This window comes from Scyliorhinus canicula, chromosome 4 (genome assembly GCF_902713615.1).
Source record: "Scyliorhinus canicula chromosome 4, sScyCan1.1, whole genome shotgun sequence".
NCBI classification, from domain to species: domain Eukaryota; kingdom Metazoa; phylum Chordata; class Chondrichthyes; order Carcharhiniformes; family Scyliorhinidae; genus Scyliorhinus; species Scyliorhinus canicula.
In genome coordinates this window covers 138,795,485-138,812,628 of record NC_052149.1, presented here as the reverse complement: position 1 = coordinate 138,812,628, position 17,144 = coordinate 138,795,485, and the positions used below count along the sequence as shown (strand labels likewise).

The 17,144-nt window shown below is 46.8% G+C and overlaps 1 protein-coding gene across 1 annotated transcript in view; it reads right to left on the bottom strand.

Moving 5' to 3' along the window:
* Positions 1-1,206: 1,206 nt before the first annotated feature.
* The window catches only part of lman2 (lectin, mannose-binding 2), an 82,113-nt gene continuing 66,175 nt past the window's right edge, over positions 1,207-17,144 (bottom strand). The window contains exons 5-8 of the mRNA XM_038795254.1: positions 16,350-16,511; positions 14,172-14,286; positions 9,211-9,330; positions 1,207-2,321 (exon numbers count right to left, since the gene is read on the bottom strand). Coding sequence (XP_038651182.1) covers positions 2,161-2,321; positions 9,211-9,330; positions 14,172-14,286; positions 16,350-16,511 — 558 coding nt within the window. The 3' untranslated portion in view covers positions 1,207-2,160. The remainder of the gene's footprint in view (positions 2,322-9,210; positions 9,331-14,171; positions 14,287-16,349; positions 16,512-17,144) is intronic.

Genomic DNA, 17,144 nt, shown 5'->3' with positions numbered 1-17,144 from the left:
AAAAGAGAGACGCAGAGAGAGAGAAGCAGAGAGAGAGAGAGAGAGCGAGGCAGAGGCCGAGAGAGAGAGAGGCAGAGGCCGAGAGAGAGAGAGACAGAGGCCGAGAGAGAGCGAGAGAGGCAGAGAGCGAGAGAGGCAGAGGCTTAGAGAGAGTGAGGCAGGGGCCGAGGGAGTGAGGCAGGGGCCGAGGGAGAGAGGCAGAGGCCGAGAGAGAGAGAGGCAGAGGCCGAGAGAGAGAGAGGCAGAGGCCGAGAGAGAGAGAGACAGAGGCCGAGAGAGAGAGAGAGAGAGAGAGGCAGAGAGCGAGAGAGGCAGAGGCTTAGAGAGAGAGAGGCAGGGGCCGAGTGAGTGAGGCAGGGGCCGAGTGAGTGAGGCAGGGGCCGAGGGAGAGAGGCAGAGGCCGAGGGAGAGAGGCAGAGGCCGAGGGAGAGAGGCAGAGGCCGAGGGAGAGAGGCAGAGGCCGAGGGAGAGAGGCAGAGGCCGAGGGAGAGAGGCAGAGGCCGAGGGAGAGAGGCAGAGGCCGAGGGAGAGAGGCAGAGGCCGAGGGAGAGAGGCAGAGGCCGAGGGAGAGAGGCAGAGGCCGAGGGAGAGAGGCAGGGGCCGAGGGAGAGAGGCAGGGGCCGAGGGAGAGAGGCAGGGGCCGAGGGAGAGAGGCAGGGGCCGAGGGAGAGAGGCAGGGGCCGAGGGAGAGAGGCAGAGGCCGAGGGAGAGAGGCAGAGGCCGAGGGAGAGAGGCAGAGGCCGAGGGAGAGAGGCAGAGGCCGAGGGAGAGAGGCAGAGGCCGAGGGAGAGAGGCAGAGGCCGAGGGAGAGAGGCAGAGGCCGAGGGAGAGAGGCAGAGGCCGAGGGAGAGAGGCAGAGGCCGAGGGAGAGAGGCAGAGGCCGAGGGAGAGAGGCAGAGGCCGAGGGAGAGAGGCAGAGGCCGAGGGAGAGAGGCAGAGGCCGAGGGAGAGAGGCAGAGGCCGAGGGAGAGAGGCAGAGGCCGAGGGAGAGAGGCAGAGGCCGAGGGAGAGAGGCAGAGGCCGAGGGAGAGAGGCAGAGGCCGAGGGAGAGAGGCAGAGGCCGAGGGAGAGAGGCAGAGGCCGAGGGAGAGAGGCAGAGGCCGAGGGAGAGAGGCAGAGGCCGAGGGAGAGAGGCAGAGGCCGAGGGAGAGAGGCAGAGGCCGAGGGAGAGAGGCAGAGGGCCGAGGGAGAGAGGCAGAGGCCGAGGGAGAGAGGCAGAGGCCGAGGGAGAGAGGCAGAGGCCGAGGGAGAGAGGCAGAGGCCGAGGGAGAGAGGCAGAGGCCGAGGGAGAGAGGCAGAGGCCGAGGGGGAGAGGCAGAGGCCGAGGGAGAGACATACACGGGGTAAAAACAGCATTTTCAAGAATATACTACAGCCTCTTGCACATCTCTTTCAACTGTACCATTTCAAACAGTGACCTCACAAATCGCAAAGAAACTGTTGCAGTGCTCAAAACCACAACCGGGGTCCACCCATTTGGCATCTGACAGATTGGCAGATGTGGTTCACAGTGATCTCCTCGCCTGCTTGCTTTCAACAGGCAATTCAAAGATTAGCTGCAGTGAGACTGAGAACAAATTTAAGCAAAGGTTTAAAAAAAGCCGAACAAACTGATTCACCCACCTCCAAAGATCAGGGTGCAGCTTGTAGGGAGAAGGAGAGACATACAAAGAGAATTGGCAGAGAGGAGAGTGGAGGAGAAAAGGTGAAAAATACGGTGTCATTGAAATATACAACTGCACAGAATGAAAGAATATAGAAAGACCTTGGGAGCATGACTCAAACGTACTCAATCACACTGAAGCCTGCACATTTGAAAACAGGAAGGGTTCCATTGATAGAAGACACAGTTCAACATCTTTAGTAAAATAACAATTTCAAAATAACAAATTCATATGCATTTTCAACAATGTCTGTTTAAAAAAAAGGAAGCATGGCCCCTGTCTGGTATAAAGTGACAGGGGCAGGTGGCTGTGTGATATCCACTCACTCCCCTCATTACTCATTGTCATCACTAGCCTCACATCATCTCATAGAAATATATGAAAATATTTTTGATCTCTATTCTCCTTCCTGGATATAAACACCTCGTGTTGTACAAACCATCATGTAGAAAAAAAAATGCTTCACATTTTAAAGGCTCGCTGTGTCGGTTTCTGTTCAGTAAAACCGCTTATTGCGTTCTTGGCGCTTCTGGAAGACAACAGCTCCCACCATGCCGCACACAACGATCCCGAGCAATGCACAGAGGAGCAGCAAGAAGACCTTCCAGCCTGTCAGTGGCCCGCTCCGAAAATTTCCCGTTGGATCGTCGATGTTATCTATGAGACAACGGAAAAAAGGTCAGGACTATTAGGTTTTAATGCCACCTTTTAATGCAGGTAGATGCTCCGAGGGGTGCTAAAAGACGATAGTTGCCCCATAGCTGCATGAGGAGATATCAGGATGGGGGAATGGGTGACTCACGTGCTTTGATTTGAAGTGGTGGGATTTCCAGGCACAGGAGGAGCAAGTGGTGGTGATGATGGAGGAAACTATAAATACACCCGTCAGTAGTAGGAAGATAAACAACGGTTAACCCGCTGGGTGAGGCCCTTCATCCTGCTGAAGGACCTCAAGCCAAAACACAAACCTGCCACTGAATCATAGAACGGTATGGTACCAAGGGAGGCCCGTCAGCCCATTTAGTCTATACTGGCTCATTCAAAAAGCAACAAATTAGTTCCCTCTCCAGCTATTCTGCCACATCCCCCATTTTTACTATTTCAAGTATTTATCCAATGCCCTTTTGAAAGCTTCCATTGAATCTATAACCAACTCCATCTCAGGCAGTGCATTCAGAATTTTGATCATTGACAGTGCAAAAAGCTTTTTCTTGCGTCGCCTGTTTTTTCCTCAATCAGCTTAAACCTCTACCAACAGCCTCTGGAAACAGTTTCTTTCCTTAAACCCTTCACAATTTTAAACACTTGTACAAAATATCTTCTTGGTATTCTCTGCTTCAAGGCAAAATTGCAGCTTCTCCAGTCTGTCACATTAAAAAAATTTAGAGTACCCAATTACTTTTTATCCAATTAAGGGGCAATTTAGCGTGGCCAATCCACCTACCCTTCACATCTTTAGGTTGTGGGGGCGAAACTCACGCAAACACAGGGAGAATGTGAAAACTCCACACAGACAGTGACGCAGAGCCAGGATCAAACCTGGCACCTCGGCGCCGTGAGGCATCAGGGGTAATCAACTGCGCCACCGTACTGCCCCAACCAGTCTGTCACATAACCATAATTCCTCACCCCTGGAAACATTCTGGTAAATCTCTTTTTTACCCTCCTCAAAGTCACCATGTCCTTCCTAAAGTGTGGTGTCCAGAATTGAACTCAAGACTCCAGTTGGCGCAAACTGGTCGTTTTGTACCTCACACCTCTACTTATAAAGCCTAGGGTCTCCATATGCTTATGACGCAGTCCTGACAGGAAATCAAATGGTATGCTGTCCTTTATTGCAAGGGTATTGAAGTACCAAAACTAAAAAGTCTTGCTCCTCTTGTACAGGGCTTTAATGAGAGCACAACTAAAATACTGAGTGCAGCCTTGGTCTCCATATTGAAGGAAGGATACACATACATTGGAGATGGTACTATTCGGGGTGCCGGACCAGCCGGGGTTGGAAACGGGTGCGGAGGCAGATGTTGTAGCCTTCGCCTTGTTGATCGCGCAAAGGTGGATCCTGTTGGAATGGAGATCAACCTCTGCACCCTGTGTGGCGGGGGGACCTGCTGGAATTCTTGACTCTTGAGAAGGTTAAGTTTGAACTGAGGGGAAGGATGGAGGGGTTCTACAATTCATGGGCATTATTCATTATACACTTTCGAGAATTGGATTACATCAAACATTAGGGGGTGGGGGGGGGGGGGGCACTGTATGTGTTAATGGTGACTATGGGTCATTCCTGATTCCTTTTTATTGTTTGTTTATGGTAACATGCGGGCTAATGTTTGGGGGTTTGGTGAGAGGATGGGATTGTTGTTATTGATATGGGGATTGACACTGCATTCATTACTGATTATTGTTTATTGTTGGTGGGTGTAAATTTGGGGAAAAATGTGAAAAAGAATAAAAATATATATATATTTTAAGTCCCCAGTATGAAGGGTTCTCTTGTGGTGAGAGGCTGAATACGTTGTGTCTGTATTCTTGGAAATTTAGAAGAATGATGATACTAAAATAGGTGGGAAAGCAGGCAGTGAAGAGGAGATTAAGATGTTACTGACGGTTATAGATAGGCTAGGAGATTGGGCCCAATTTGGCAGATGGAGTTTAATGTGGATAAGTGTGAGATTATCCATTTTGGCCGAAAAAAATAGAAAGAAAAATTATCTAAATGGAAAGCAAATTCAAAATCAAGTTGTACCACAACGTACAACTTCACAAACATTTCCGAATTGAATTTAATCTGTCGTGCATCCACTCATTCCAACCCATGGGCACATTTTCACCATTCCTTCTGTTCTTATTGCATTTTGAGATTGCATTTAGATAGTGCCTTTAACGTTGTAAAATATCACAAGGTGCTTCACAGGAACAAATAAAATTCACATCAAACCACAGATATCAGAACAAGTGATCAAAATCTTGGTCAAAGTTCTTAAGCTTTCAGGAGATGCTGAAAGGAGGAGCGGCGGAGAGATTTAGGGAATTCCAGAACTTAGGATCAAAGCACCTGAAGGCACAACCGCCAATGGTGCAATGCTGGAAATTGGGATGAGCAAGAGGCCAAATTGGAGGTGTAGAGCTATAAGTAAGGCCACTGGGCTGGAGAAAGCCACAGAAATAGGAATGGACAAGGCCATGGATAGATTTGAACATGTGTATCAGAATTTTAAATTAGAGGCGTTGCAGACGAATTAGGAGTTGGTCACTCGGCCCTTTGAGCCTGTTCCACCATTCAATAAGATCATGGCTGATCTGACTGTAACCTTCCACTTACTCCCGATAACCTTTCATCCTCTTTTTTATCAAGATTCTATCTGCCTCTGCCTTGAAAAAATTTAAAGACTCTGCTTCATGGCCTTTTGAAGAAGAGTTCCAAAGACTCACTCACCACTCAGAAAAAAAATTCTCCTCATCTGTTTTAAAAGGGCTTATTTTTAAAGTGACCCCTCGTTTTAGATTGTCCCGCAAGAGGAAATATCCCCTCCACAGCCACCCTGTCAGACTCTTAAAAGGTCTTATATGTTTTAATCACCTCTTACTCTTCTAAACTCCAGTGGATAAAAGCCTACCCGGTCCCATCTTTCTTCATAAGAAAATTTGTCCAATCCGCTTATTAGTTTAGTAAGCCTTCTCTGAACTACTTTTACAACCTTCATTTACAACCTTCCTCACATATGAAAACCAATACGGTACACAATGCTCCATATGTGCTTCCACCAATGCCTTGCACAACTGAAGCATAATTTCCTTACTTTAAATGTTCAATTCCCTTCACAATAAACAATAACATTCTATTAGCTTTCATAATTACTTGCTGTACCTGCATATTAGCCTTTCGCGATTGATGCACTAACACCCTGATAGATCCCTCTGCATCTCAGAGTTCTGCAATCTCTCACCATTTAGATAATATGCTTCTTTTATATTCTTCTAGCTACAAAACGATGTTGATTCTGCCTGATTGCCTTGAATTTTTCTAAGTGCCCTGCCATGGTAACTTCAATAATAGCTTCCAGCATTTCCTCCATGACAGAAATTAAGCTAATCCGCCTAAAGTTTCCTGCTTTCTGGTTCCCTCCCTTTGTGAATAAAGGAGGTACATTTGCTGTTTTCAATCCAATGGCACCTTCCCCAAATCCAGGGAGTTTTGGAAAATTAAAACCACGCATCAACCATCTCACTAACCACATCTTTTAAAATCCTAGAATCCAGGAATTTATCAGCCTGCAGCGCCAGCAATTTGCTCAGTACCACTTCTCTGGTGACTGTCATTTTTCTGTGTTCCTCCTTCCCTTCCAATTTCTGACTTGCAGCTTTTTCTGCAATGTTTGATGCAAAATTCTTGTTCAATTTATCTGCCATATCGTTATTTTCCATTAATTCCCAGATTCACTTTCTATAGAACCAATGCACACTTTGTTAACTCTTTACTTAAATATCTATAGAAACTCTTACTATCCGTCGTTATATTTCTAACTTGCTTTCTCTCATATTCTGATTTTATCCTCTTTATTGATGTTGTTGTCGAGCGGCACGGTGATGCAGTGGTTAGCACTACTGCCTCATGGTGCCGAGGTCCCAGGTTTCATCCCGGCCCTGGGTCACTGCCCGTGTGGAATTTGCATCTTTTCCCCGTGTTTGCGTGGGTTTCGTCCCCACAACCCAAAGATGTGCAGGATAAGTGGATTGGCCACTCTAAATTTCCCCTTAATTGAAAAAAATGAATTGGGTACTCTAAATTTATTTCTTTTTTAATTTAATATTCTTGTCATTCTTTGCAGTTCTTTATATTGTGTACAATCTTCTGACCTGCTACCCGTCTTTGCGCAATAATATGCTTTTTCTTAAGGGTGATACTGTGTTTAACTTTTTTAGTTAATCATGGATATTGGGTATTCTCCCTAGAATTTTTATTTCTTATTGGAATGTATCTATTCTGTGTATTCTGAAATATCCCTTTAAATGTCTGCCACTAAATCTCTGTTGACCAATCCCTTAATCTCATTTGTCAGTTCACTTCAATGAGATCTGCTTTCAGTCCCCTTAGTAAGAAGTCTTACAATACCAGGTTAAAGTCCAACAGGTTTATTTGGACTTTAACCCGGTGGTGTAAGACTTCTTACTGTGTTCACCCCAGTCCAATGCCGGCATCTCCACATCATGGCATTCATTCCCCTTATTTAAGTTTAAAATACTAGTCTAAGACCCACTCTTCACTCTCTCAAACTGAATGCAAAATTCAGTCATATTATGATCGCTGCTACCCAGTGGTGCCTTCACTATGAGGTTATCAATGCATCCTATCTCATTGTATAATACCAGGTGGAGTACAGCCTGCTCTCTGGTTAGCTCCAGAATGTGCTATTCCAAGAAACTATCCCTAAAACATTCTATCAATGCCTCATCTTGGCTACCTTTGCTCACCTGACTTTTCCAGTCTATGTGGATTAAAATACTCCATGATTATTGCCGTACCTTTCTAACAAGCTCACATTATTTCTTCCTTTATACTCTATCTTACCATGTAGTTACAATTAGTGGGTCTGTATATCACTTCCGCAAGTTACTTCTTGCCTCATATTCTCTTCGCAGAACCTCTTTCCTGTTGGATGGGGAGCCAAAGTAGGTCGGTGAGCACAGAGTTGATTGGTGAATGGGGTTTGGTGCAAAATTAGGATATGTGCAGCAGTTTTGTAAAAGATTAACTTTATACAGGGTGGAAGGTAGAAAGTAGGCGAGGACAGCAATGAATCTGAAGGTAGCAAAGGCATGGATGAGAATTTCAGCATCAGCATGAGTTGTTTTCTTTCTACAGGTTTTGTTCATTCTGCTCTTTTCTTCATTCCCATTTTCATTCAAAATCCAGTGACTGCGCATCTGAGGTTATGTTCAAGGCATAGTATTAAAACTTTGCACCTGACTTGAGAATTCTCTTGAATTTGGTTGTGGTAGTCAGATTTGTTAGTCCTGCTCCCTTCACCTCGAACCCTACTCAGGCCTTTTGGATTTCTCCCCCTCTCCTTCCAGAGTCTTAGTGGCCTACCAGCTGACAGCCAACCAGCTTTTCAACCTCTCAATCAGGTTCTGCCATTTTATTCACGGGATGCGAGTGGAAACACCCCGGCCCAGTATCATGACAATCCTCTCTTTAAAAATTATTTCATGGGATGTGGGCGTCGCTGGCTATGCCAGCATTTATTGCCCAGCCCTAGTTGCTCTTCAGAACGTGGTGGTGACTGTCTTCTTGAACCTTTGCAGTGCCCTGAGGCATAGGTACACTCACAGTGCTGTTCGGGAGGGAGGTCCAAGATTTTGATCCAGCAACAGTGAAGGAACAGCAATATATTTCCACGTCAGGATCGTGAGTGACTTCGAGGGAACCTCCAGCTGGTGGTGTTCCAAGGTACCTGCTGTACCTCTCCTTCTAGATGACCATGGTCGTAGGTTTGGAAGGTTTTGCGCTGGCAACATCATGTCCTAGGAAGGTTAGGAGGTTCTCTCGACTAACTAGCTGTCAAATGCAGTGGCTAAGGTGATGGGAACAAATTAAAGGGAAGTAAGGAGCTGAAAGACCTCATATTTCAAGATTGTACAAATTACTATGTAATTCCTGTGTAAAAATTCTAACTTAAAGTCTACGCATTCAATGGACGCCAATCCCTTTCAAGGGAAAATGGTTCAAAAGTTCTGAAGCTCAGTAAGTATCAAGAGACACTGGAAGACATTTAATGATGCATCTAATCAGCAGTTATACCCAATTGGAATTGCTTGTTGCTGATTATGAGCAAAGACAAATGCAGAAGAATAAAATCATGCTCCATTCCACACACGCGTCAACCATACTGCCAAGACAGGTTTTATATCTTCCATAAAGAAATACAGTTAAACACAGACATGTCTAATCTCCGTTGTACCAATGATGTATTAAAACATCCCAAGATACTTCACAGGAGCATTATTAGGGAGGGGAGGGTATTCCACAACCTGCGGACTAGTCAGCGGAAGGCAGGAACACCAATACTAGGGAGTGCAAATTGTGCAACAGGCGAGAACTATAGGACAGCAGAGGTCTTATGGAGGCTGGAGGGCGATATAGATTTAGAGAGGGGTATGATCAGAGAGGGATTTGAACACAAGGATGAGAAGTTTAAACTGGGCATTCCCAGATCATGAGTCTGAGGAATAGCTGAATTTACATGGTATTAACTCTTTAAAAGGATGCGTGGGTCTCAACCCCACAACCCAAAAGATGTGCAGAGTAAAGCGAATTGGCCATGCTAAATTCCCCTTAATTGGGAAAAAAAACCTCTTTAACAGAACTGAATCAGCCACTTTCTGCTCTGACTGCTGCGCCAGGTGGTATATTTAGCTATCAGGCGGTATCACTATTCAAAACTTCTATTCGGATCTGAAGTCACTTTTCTTTGCACCCAGGCATCTTTGGCTCTCTGTGTTGTCACAGCAAAAAGAAATAAAACTATAAGGAAAGTTTATGAACCTTTAGGAGATTTCAGGAAACTGACGCTGGGCTCAATTTTCGTCCAATCAATATTCTCGTCCTCTGGTGAGTGTTCCACTGTCAGTTGGTAAAGTTTCATGGAGATAACATCATGGTTGTCTGAAAGAGAACAAACAGTTTAACCACCAATCTGCTTCAAAGCACCAATACAACCTGCCATTTGTAAATTAGGTTTGAAAGAAGTAGGAAAGAAATGAGGGGCAGAAAGGGGGGGGGGGGGGGAGAGAGGGCAGAAAAGGGGGGAGAGAGGGCAGAAAAGGGGGGCGAGAGGGGGCCGACGAGAGGGCGGGGGGGGGGGGAGAACGAGAGGGCGGAAGAGGGGGGGGGGGGGGAAATCGAGAGGGCGGAAGGGGGGTGGGGAAATGAGACACTGAGTATTCAGCGATCATGATCGCGGATCATGCCCTGCACTGGGTTGGCCTACAGGTGAGCAAGGAGGGTGGCCAATGCCCGCACTGGAGGCTGGGCGTACGACTTTTAGCGGATGAGGAGGTATGTGGGTGGCTGAGGAAATGTATCCAGAACTACCTGGAAGTCAACGACACGGGGGAAGTTTCGGCTGCAGTGGTCTGGGAGGCACTGAAGGCAGTGGTTAGAGGGGAGCTGATCTCGATACGGGCCCACAGGGAGATGGTAGACAGAACAGAGACAGACCGACTGATAAAGAAAATACTACAGGTCGACAGGAGTTATGCAGAGGCCCCAGAGGCAGGACTTCTAAGGGAACGATGGAGGCTACAGGCAGAGTTTGACTTGTTAACTACAGGGAAGGCGGTGGAGCAGCTGAGGAAGGTGAGGAGGAAGATTTATGAATATGGGAGAAGACCAGTAGAATGCTTGCGCAGTAAGGTTAGAAAGCGGAGACAGCCAGGGAGATTGGGAAAGTAAGAAACAGGGATGGGAACCTGGTCAGCAATTCAGCTGGGGTCAATAAGGCGTTTAAGGAATTCTACTGCAGGCTGGGCCAGAGGGGATGAGGCAATTCTTAGGGAGGCTGAGGTTTCCTGAAGGTTGACAAAGAGTTGGTAGAAGGGCTGGGCCCCCGATCGGGTTGGAAGGGATAGCAGAAGGGCTGAAGTTCATGTCAGTCGCGTAAAGCCCCGGGACCGTACAGGTACCCATTGAGTTCAAAAAGATCTCCGGATACTGGGGTCACTGCTGATGAGGATATTTAATGAGGCAAAGGAGAGAAGGGGAGGGCTTCCCCTGATGATGTCACAGGCCACTACCTCATTGATCCTGAAGCGGAATAAGGACCAGGAGCTATGCGGGTCCAACAAACCGATCTCCCTACTAAATGTAGACACCAAACTGTTGACTAAGATATTGTCCTCAAGGATTGAAGACTGCAGCTGGACATGATTGGGGAGGGCCAGACGGGAATTGTTAAGGGGAGGCAGTTGACGGCCAACGCAAGAAGGCAGCTGAATGTAATTATGATGCCCACAGAGGGTAGGGACGTAAAGGTAGTGGTTGCAATGGACGCAGAGAAGGCATTTGATCGGGTGGAATGGGATTATCTGTGGGAGGTACTGGGACGGTTTGGATTTGGACGAGGCTTCACTGACTGGGTCAGGCGTCCGTGGCGAGTGTTCGGATGAACAGGACTATTTTAGGCTGCACCAGGGGACGAGGCAGGGATGCCCCCTCTCCCCACTGTTCGCGTTCGCACTGGCCACAGACAATTGCGTTGAGAGGCTCAAGGGGCTGGAAGGAGCTGGTTTTAAGGTTATAAATTGAACATGGGGAAAAGTGAGATGTTCGCGATCCAGGCAAGGGGGCAGGAGAGGCATTTGGGGGAGCTGCCGTTTAGAGTGGTGGGGGGAAGCTTCCGGTACCTCGGCATCCAGGTGGCGCGGGAATGGGAACGGCTGCACAAGCTAAATCTGGCCCGACTAGTAGACCAAATGAAGGAGGATTTTCGAAGGTGGGACTGCTCCCGCTGTCACTGTCTGATCATCGAGTTCAATACCCTGACCCCGCCTTCCCCCTCCCCCCACCACATATTCCTTGAGCGCTTTAGCCCCAAGAGCCATATCTAATTCCTTTGTGAAATTACGCAATGTTTTCGCCTCAATCTCTTTTTTTGGTAGTGAATTCCACAGATTCACCACACTCTGGGTGAAGAACGTTCTCCTCACCTCAGTCCTAAAAGGTTTGCCCCTTGTCCTCAAACTATGACCCCTATTTCTAGACTACCATACTATCGGGGACATTCTTTCTAAATCTACCCTGTCTAATCACAGAATCCCTACAGTGCAGAAGGAGGCCATTTGGCCCATCCAGTCTGCACCAATCCTCTGAAAGAGAACCCCTCCCGAGATTCCTGTCTGTGTTTCAGTGTTTCCCCATCTTTATTCCACAGTCCTTTTATAAACGGGTCAACATAGTGATCACTGGCTTTGTTTGGGCGGGCAAGACCCCGCGAGTAAGGAAGATAATGCTTGAACGGAGTTGGGGAGAGGATGGGCTGGCGCTGCCAAATTTTTGTAACTATTACTGGGCGGCGATAATCAGGAAGTGGGTGGTGGGGGAGGGGTCGTCATGGGAGCGTATGGAGGCGGTTTCATGCAAGGGCACCAGTCTGGGGTCGTTGGTAACTGCGTCTCTGCTGTTCTCCTGCCGGCACGGTACTCCACCAGCCCCATGGTCGTTGCAGCCCTGAGAGTCTGGGGCAATGGAGGAGATATGTGGGAGCAGAGGGAGCATCGGTATGGTCTCCAATTTGCAATAATCACCAGTTTGCCCTGGGGAGGCTAGATGGAAGGTTCCGGAGATGGCAGAGAGCAGGGATCGAGAGATCTGTTTACAGAGGGGTTGGGGTTTAGTTTAGTTTAGAGCAGGGTGTTAGAAAAGGTGGGACCAGTGACGGAGGAAGACGGTTTTTGCACTATGCTTATATTTGTATGTACACTGTTTCTTCTGTTATTGTTATAAAACCACAAATATCTCAATAAAATGTTTTTTTTTTAAAAAGGAGTAGGTGAATTGGCCATGGTAAATTGCCCTTTAATTGGTTCGGATTATATTCATTGGAGTTTAGGAGAGAGAGAGGGGATCTCATAGAAACTTATACAATTCTAACAGGATAGGGTGGCACAGTGCACAGTGGTTAGCTCTGCTGCCTCAGTGCCAGGGGTGCAGGCTCAATTCCAGCCTTGGGTGACTGTCTGTGTGGAGTTTGCACGTTCTCCCAGTGTCTGAATGGGTTTCCTCCGGGAATTCTGGTTTCCTTCCGCAGTTCAAAGGTGTGCGAGTTTGGTAGATTGGCCATGATAAATTGCCGCTAGGTGGGGTTCTCTTTCAGAGGATTGGTGCAGACCGGATGGCCAAATGGCCTCCTTCTGCACTGTAGGGATTCTATGATTAGACAGGGTAGATTCAGAAAGAATGTCCCCGATAGTATGGTAGTCTAGAAATAGGGGTCTTAGTTTGAGGACAAGGGGCAAACCTTTTAGGACTGAGGTGAGGAGAACGTTCTTCACCCAGAGAGTGGTGAATCTGTGGAATTCACTACCAAAAAAAGAGATTGAGGCGAAAACATTGCGTAATTTCACGAAGGAATTAGATATGGCTCTTGGGGCTAAAGCGCTCAAGGAATATGTTGGGGGGGAGGGGAGACGGGGTCAGGTATTGAACTCGATGATCAGCCATGATCATAATGAATGGCAGTGCGCGCTCTAAGGGCCAAATGGCCTCCTCCTGCTTCTATTTTCTATGTACGTTTCTACGTATCACCTCTAATTCTGAACTCTAATGGCTACAGGCCCAATCAGTCTGACCTTTCCTCACAACATCACCCCAACATCCCTGGAATCAGTCGAGTGAATCTTCTCAGAATTGCTTTCAATTCAATCATGTCCTTTCTTAAATAAGGAGACCAAAACTGTACACAGTATTCTAGGTGTGGTGTCACCAAAGACCCGTACAACTGTAGCAAAACATCCTTACTTTTATATCCCATTCCACTGCAATAAACATCACTATTCAATTTTTGCCTTCATAATCACTTGCTGCACCTGCATAATAACTTTGTGATTCATGTACCACAACACCCAGATCACACTGTTCCTCAGAGTTCTGCAATCTCTCCCCCTTTCAATAATAGGCTGCTTTTTTATTCTTCTTGCCAAAGTGGACAAATTCACATTTTCCCATGTCATACTCAATCTGCCAAATTCTTGCCCACTCACATGTCCCTTTGCAGACTCCTTACTCCTCTTCACAATTATTTTCCTACCTATCTTGGTGTCCCCAGCAACCATACACTGGGTCTCATTAATATAGTCATTAATATAGATTGCAAACATGATGCCCCAGCACTGATCCTTGTGACACTGCAGTCGTTACATCCTGCCAACCCAAAATTAAACCATTTATGCCTAGTTTCTGTTGTTTCCTGTTGGCATATCAACTCTCTGCCCATGTTTGTACCATGATGTTGTACCTTCTGGAAATTTCAGTACAGGTTTCCCTTTATCCACGATGCTTATTGCATCCTCGAAGAAATATAATACATCAGTCAAATACGGTTTCCCTTTCACAAAATCATGTTTACTCTGTCTGATTGTATTAAGGTTTTCAAGAGGGCGGCGCAGTGGTTAGCACTGCTGTCTCACGGCACCGAGGACCCGGGTTCGATACCAGCCCGGGTCACTGTCTGTGTGGAGTTTGCACATTCTCCCCATGTCTGTGTGGGTCTCACCCCCACAACCCAAAGATGTGCAGGTTAGCTGAATCGGCCATGCTAAATTGCCCCTTATTTGGAAAGAAAAGGAATTGGGTACTCTAAATTTATTTTTAAGAAAAGGATTTCAAGTGCACCATGATAACTTCCTTAACAACAGATTCCAGCATTTTCCCCCAACAGATGTTGGTTATGACTGGTTGCCTAGACTGACAAACAAAGCACAGGGCAATAAAACAGACTTCACTCTTACCTGACAGGTCTCCAGTTGCCGCTGACGCACCGAAGAAGTAACCAGTGGGCAGTCGGACCCCGCTGATGTCAATGCACTCTTTCCACTCGTTCTTGTCTTCAACGTCCGTCATCACCTGACAGAGCAGGCAACAAATAGAAACTGAGGAAATGGACCATTTCAACCGGAATCTTCCAACATACCAGAAGAAAATGTTGGGTCTTTAGCTGATACCACAGACTCCACAGGCACCTTCACGGCATTTTTGATATGATTTCACAACAGTGCGAGCCACCTACCCCTATTTCCCCTCTTACACTGTGTCACATATTTAATGTAGTGCTGCTGCACTCTACTGTACCCTTGGTGTCTGTGTACCCACACCCTACCAGGAACCAATACCTTCAGGAGGGGGCAGGAGAAACAAATCAAGACAATTACCTACCCAATTACAAAGCTGTGCTAGAATTAAACTATGGAATAGGGTTTACATAGCAGCTGGTCACCAAGAAACCTCTCAGCAGCAGAGTTTCCTCAACCCAATGCCAGTGCACAGGTGCCAAGTGTGACAGTGCCAGCTGCAATTTCTCACAAAACAAACTCAGGCACAAAACAGCAACCTAATGCTCCACAGAGAGGGAAGGAGAGTCACACATCACAGGAAGCCAGCTCGAAGTTCATTGCTTGCCCATCACTCCCCTTCACCCCAAGGGAGGGCCTCTTAAAGAATAGCAGAACGCTAAACACTTTCCCACTTTTTTCAACAAAATATTTTGATGCTGTGACAGCTATAGCGTGTGTGTGTCTGAATTTGTAGGTTCGATAGGCAGAGGGGGGTGCCATCCTGGAACAAAGCTCTTGTTGAGTTTCAAAGCTGCATGTTCATTTAAAAGATCTCACCCACTCACAGCTTGCTAAGAGAGCTCCTCATCATCTGGGTCAGTTCAGCAACTTTGGAATAACGGGGAGGGAGGGAAAGATTAGGATTTTCTCTTCTATTTACCATCCTTTGTTGGATATGTGGATGCTGGAAATAGACCATTTGAAGGAGATATTAGAGGTTCTGTCACAGAACCTGCTGTGAAGCCGAGTCAGTTCTTTTAAGAACGGAGACTAGGATATGGTGGATTCACCCATGGTATTTACACAGGTTAGGGATCTAGTAAGTGAAGTTGCCAAAGTCCCAGATGACCATAGGCTGCTTTCCTCTGAGGGTGAGAGCTGACTGGTGGCGATTTAACATGAGGATCACCATTGTTCATGCGTGGGACAAGGTTGAGAGGGCAGCCTTTCATGAATAACCTCAGCCGGTACGGGAATTAAACCCTCACTCTGCATTACAAACCAGCTGTCCAACCAACTGACCTGTTCTGGTCCCCATAGGCATCAAAAATACTAAGCAACATTAAAACATGCATTTACAAAGACAGCACAAAGGAGATTTACCAGAATGATACCAGGGATGAGGGACTTCAGTTATGTGGAGAGGTTAAAGAAGTTGGAATTGGTCTCCTTACAGCAGAGAAAGAAGGTTAAGGGGGGCAGCACGGTGGCACAGTGAGTAGCACTGAGCCTCGCGGCGCTGAGGTCCCTGGTTCGATCCCGGCTCTGGGTCACTGTGTGGAGTTTGCACATTCTCCCCATGTTTGCGTAGGTTTCGCCCCCACAACCCAATGATGTGCAGGCTAGGTGGATTGGCCACTCTAAATTTCCCCATATTTGGAAAAAATAAATTGGGCACTCGAAATTTATTTTTAAAAAAGGAAGGTTAAGGGGAAATTTAAGACAGTTGTTCAAAACTCAGCAAATAGGAGGGAGAGACTGTTTTCACTGGCAGTGGGGTCACTAACCAGAGTTGATAGATATTAAATTATTAGCAGCAGAACAAGAGGGAAAATTAGGAGCATGTTTATTTTGGCGCAGCAAGTTGTTATGATTGAGATTCATTGCCTGAAAGGGCAATGGAAAGAGATTCAATAATAATTTTCAGAAGGGAACTGGATATATATTTGAAAAGAAAATAATTTCAAGGCTATGGGGAAAGAGCCAGGACCTGAGACGAACTGAACAGCCCTTTCATAAAGCCTGCATTGGCATGAAGGATCAAATGGCCCCCTTCTGTGCTGTGTTATTTTACAGACAAGGTGGCAGCCGACTCTTTTGACAGTAATATTCCCAGTACCGCAATCTGCCACTTACCGTTAACCTTCCCCGAGAGTAACGAATTGCCAAATATGTGTCGTGATCTACATTTCGGATTTCTGCAGGGCATCCAGAAAGCTCAGAGTTGCGTCCATCTTTGCTGTGGTCATACGGCAGAGTCCCATTGTTGACCATTGCTGAGACGTATGGAAACACCCGCTGCAAAGAGAGAACCAAGAGATTTAAAACAAACAACCATCTGCATTTATATATCACTTTTGAAGTTGAAAATGCTTAATTGTGACTTCCGGTGTGGACCATGGAGTAAGTGGTCACACACAAGGCAGCTCCTGCCCAAGGTTACAGAAAAGAGCTCTTTTTTAATCAATGCGGAGTGGAATTTTGATGAAAAGATGTAGGTGAATGTTGGAGGAGTACTTTCCCCCAGGAATGGTATGTTTCTTGGTTACCAGATCCAGCAGAAACAGTGAAAAGATATTGGCTGGAGCGCAGCATGCAGGCGGGGGAAGGGCAAGCTTTAAGGCTTCAAGCTGACTTGAGGGCCTTTATTCCAGCAGCAGAGGGAACAACTGTGAAAAGATCTCACCAAGGCCATTGAAGAAGTGGTGATGAGACTTCCGGTGGCGGCCATGGAGGAGTAGGTCGCGCATTCGGCAGCTCCGGTCTGGAACGGACTCCCAGTCCTTTGTCAGGAGGTTTCACGGACCTTTTGGGGCAGATTGGTGAAGCGAACACTGCCAAAAGGATTCCCTCTCTGTTGCATGGATAGCTGGACCAGGAGTGGCCGGGTGAGGCGTTTAAGTCCCAACAGACAGAAGTGTGCAGAGCGGG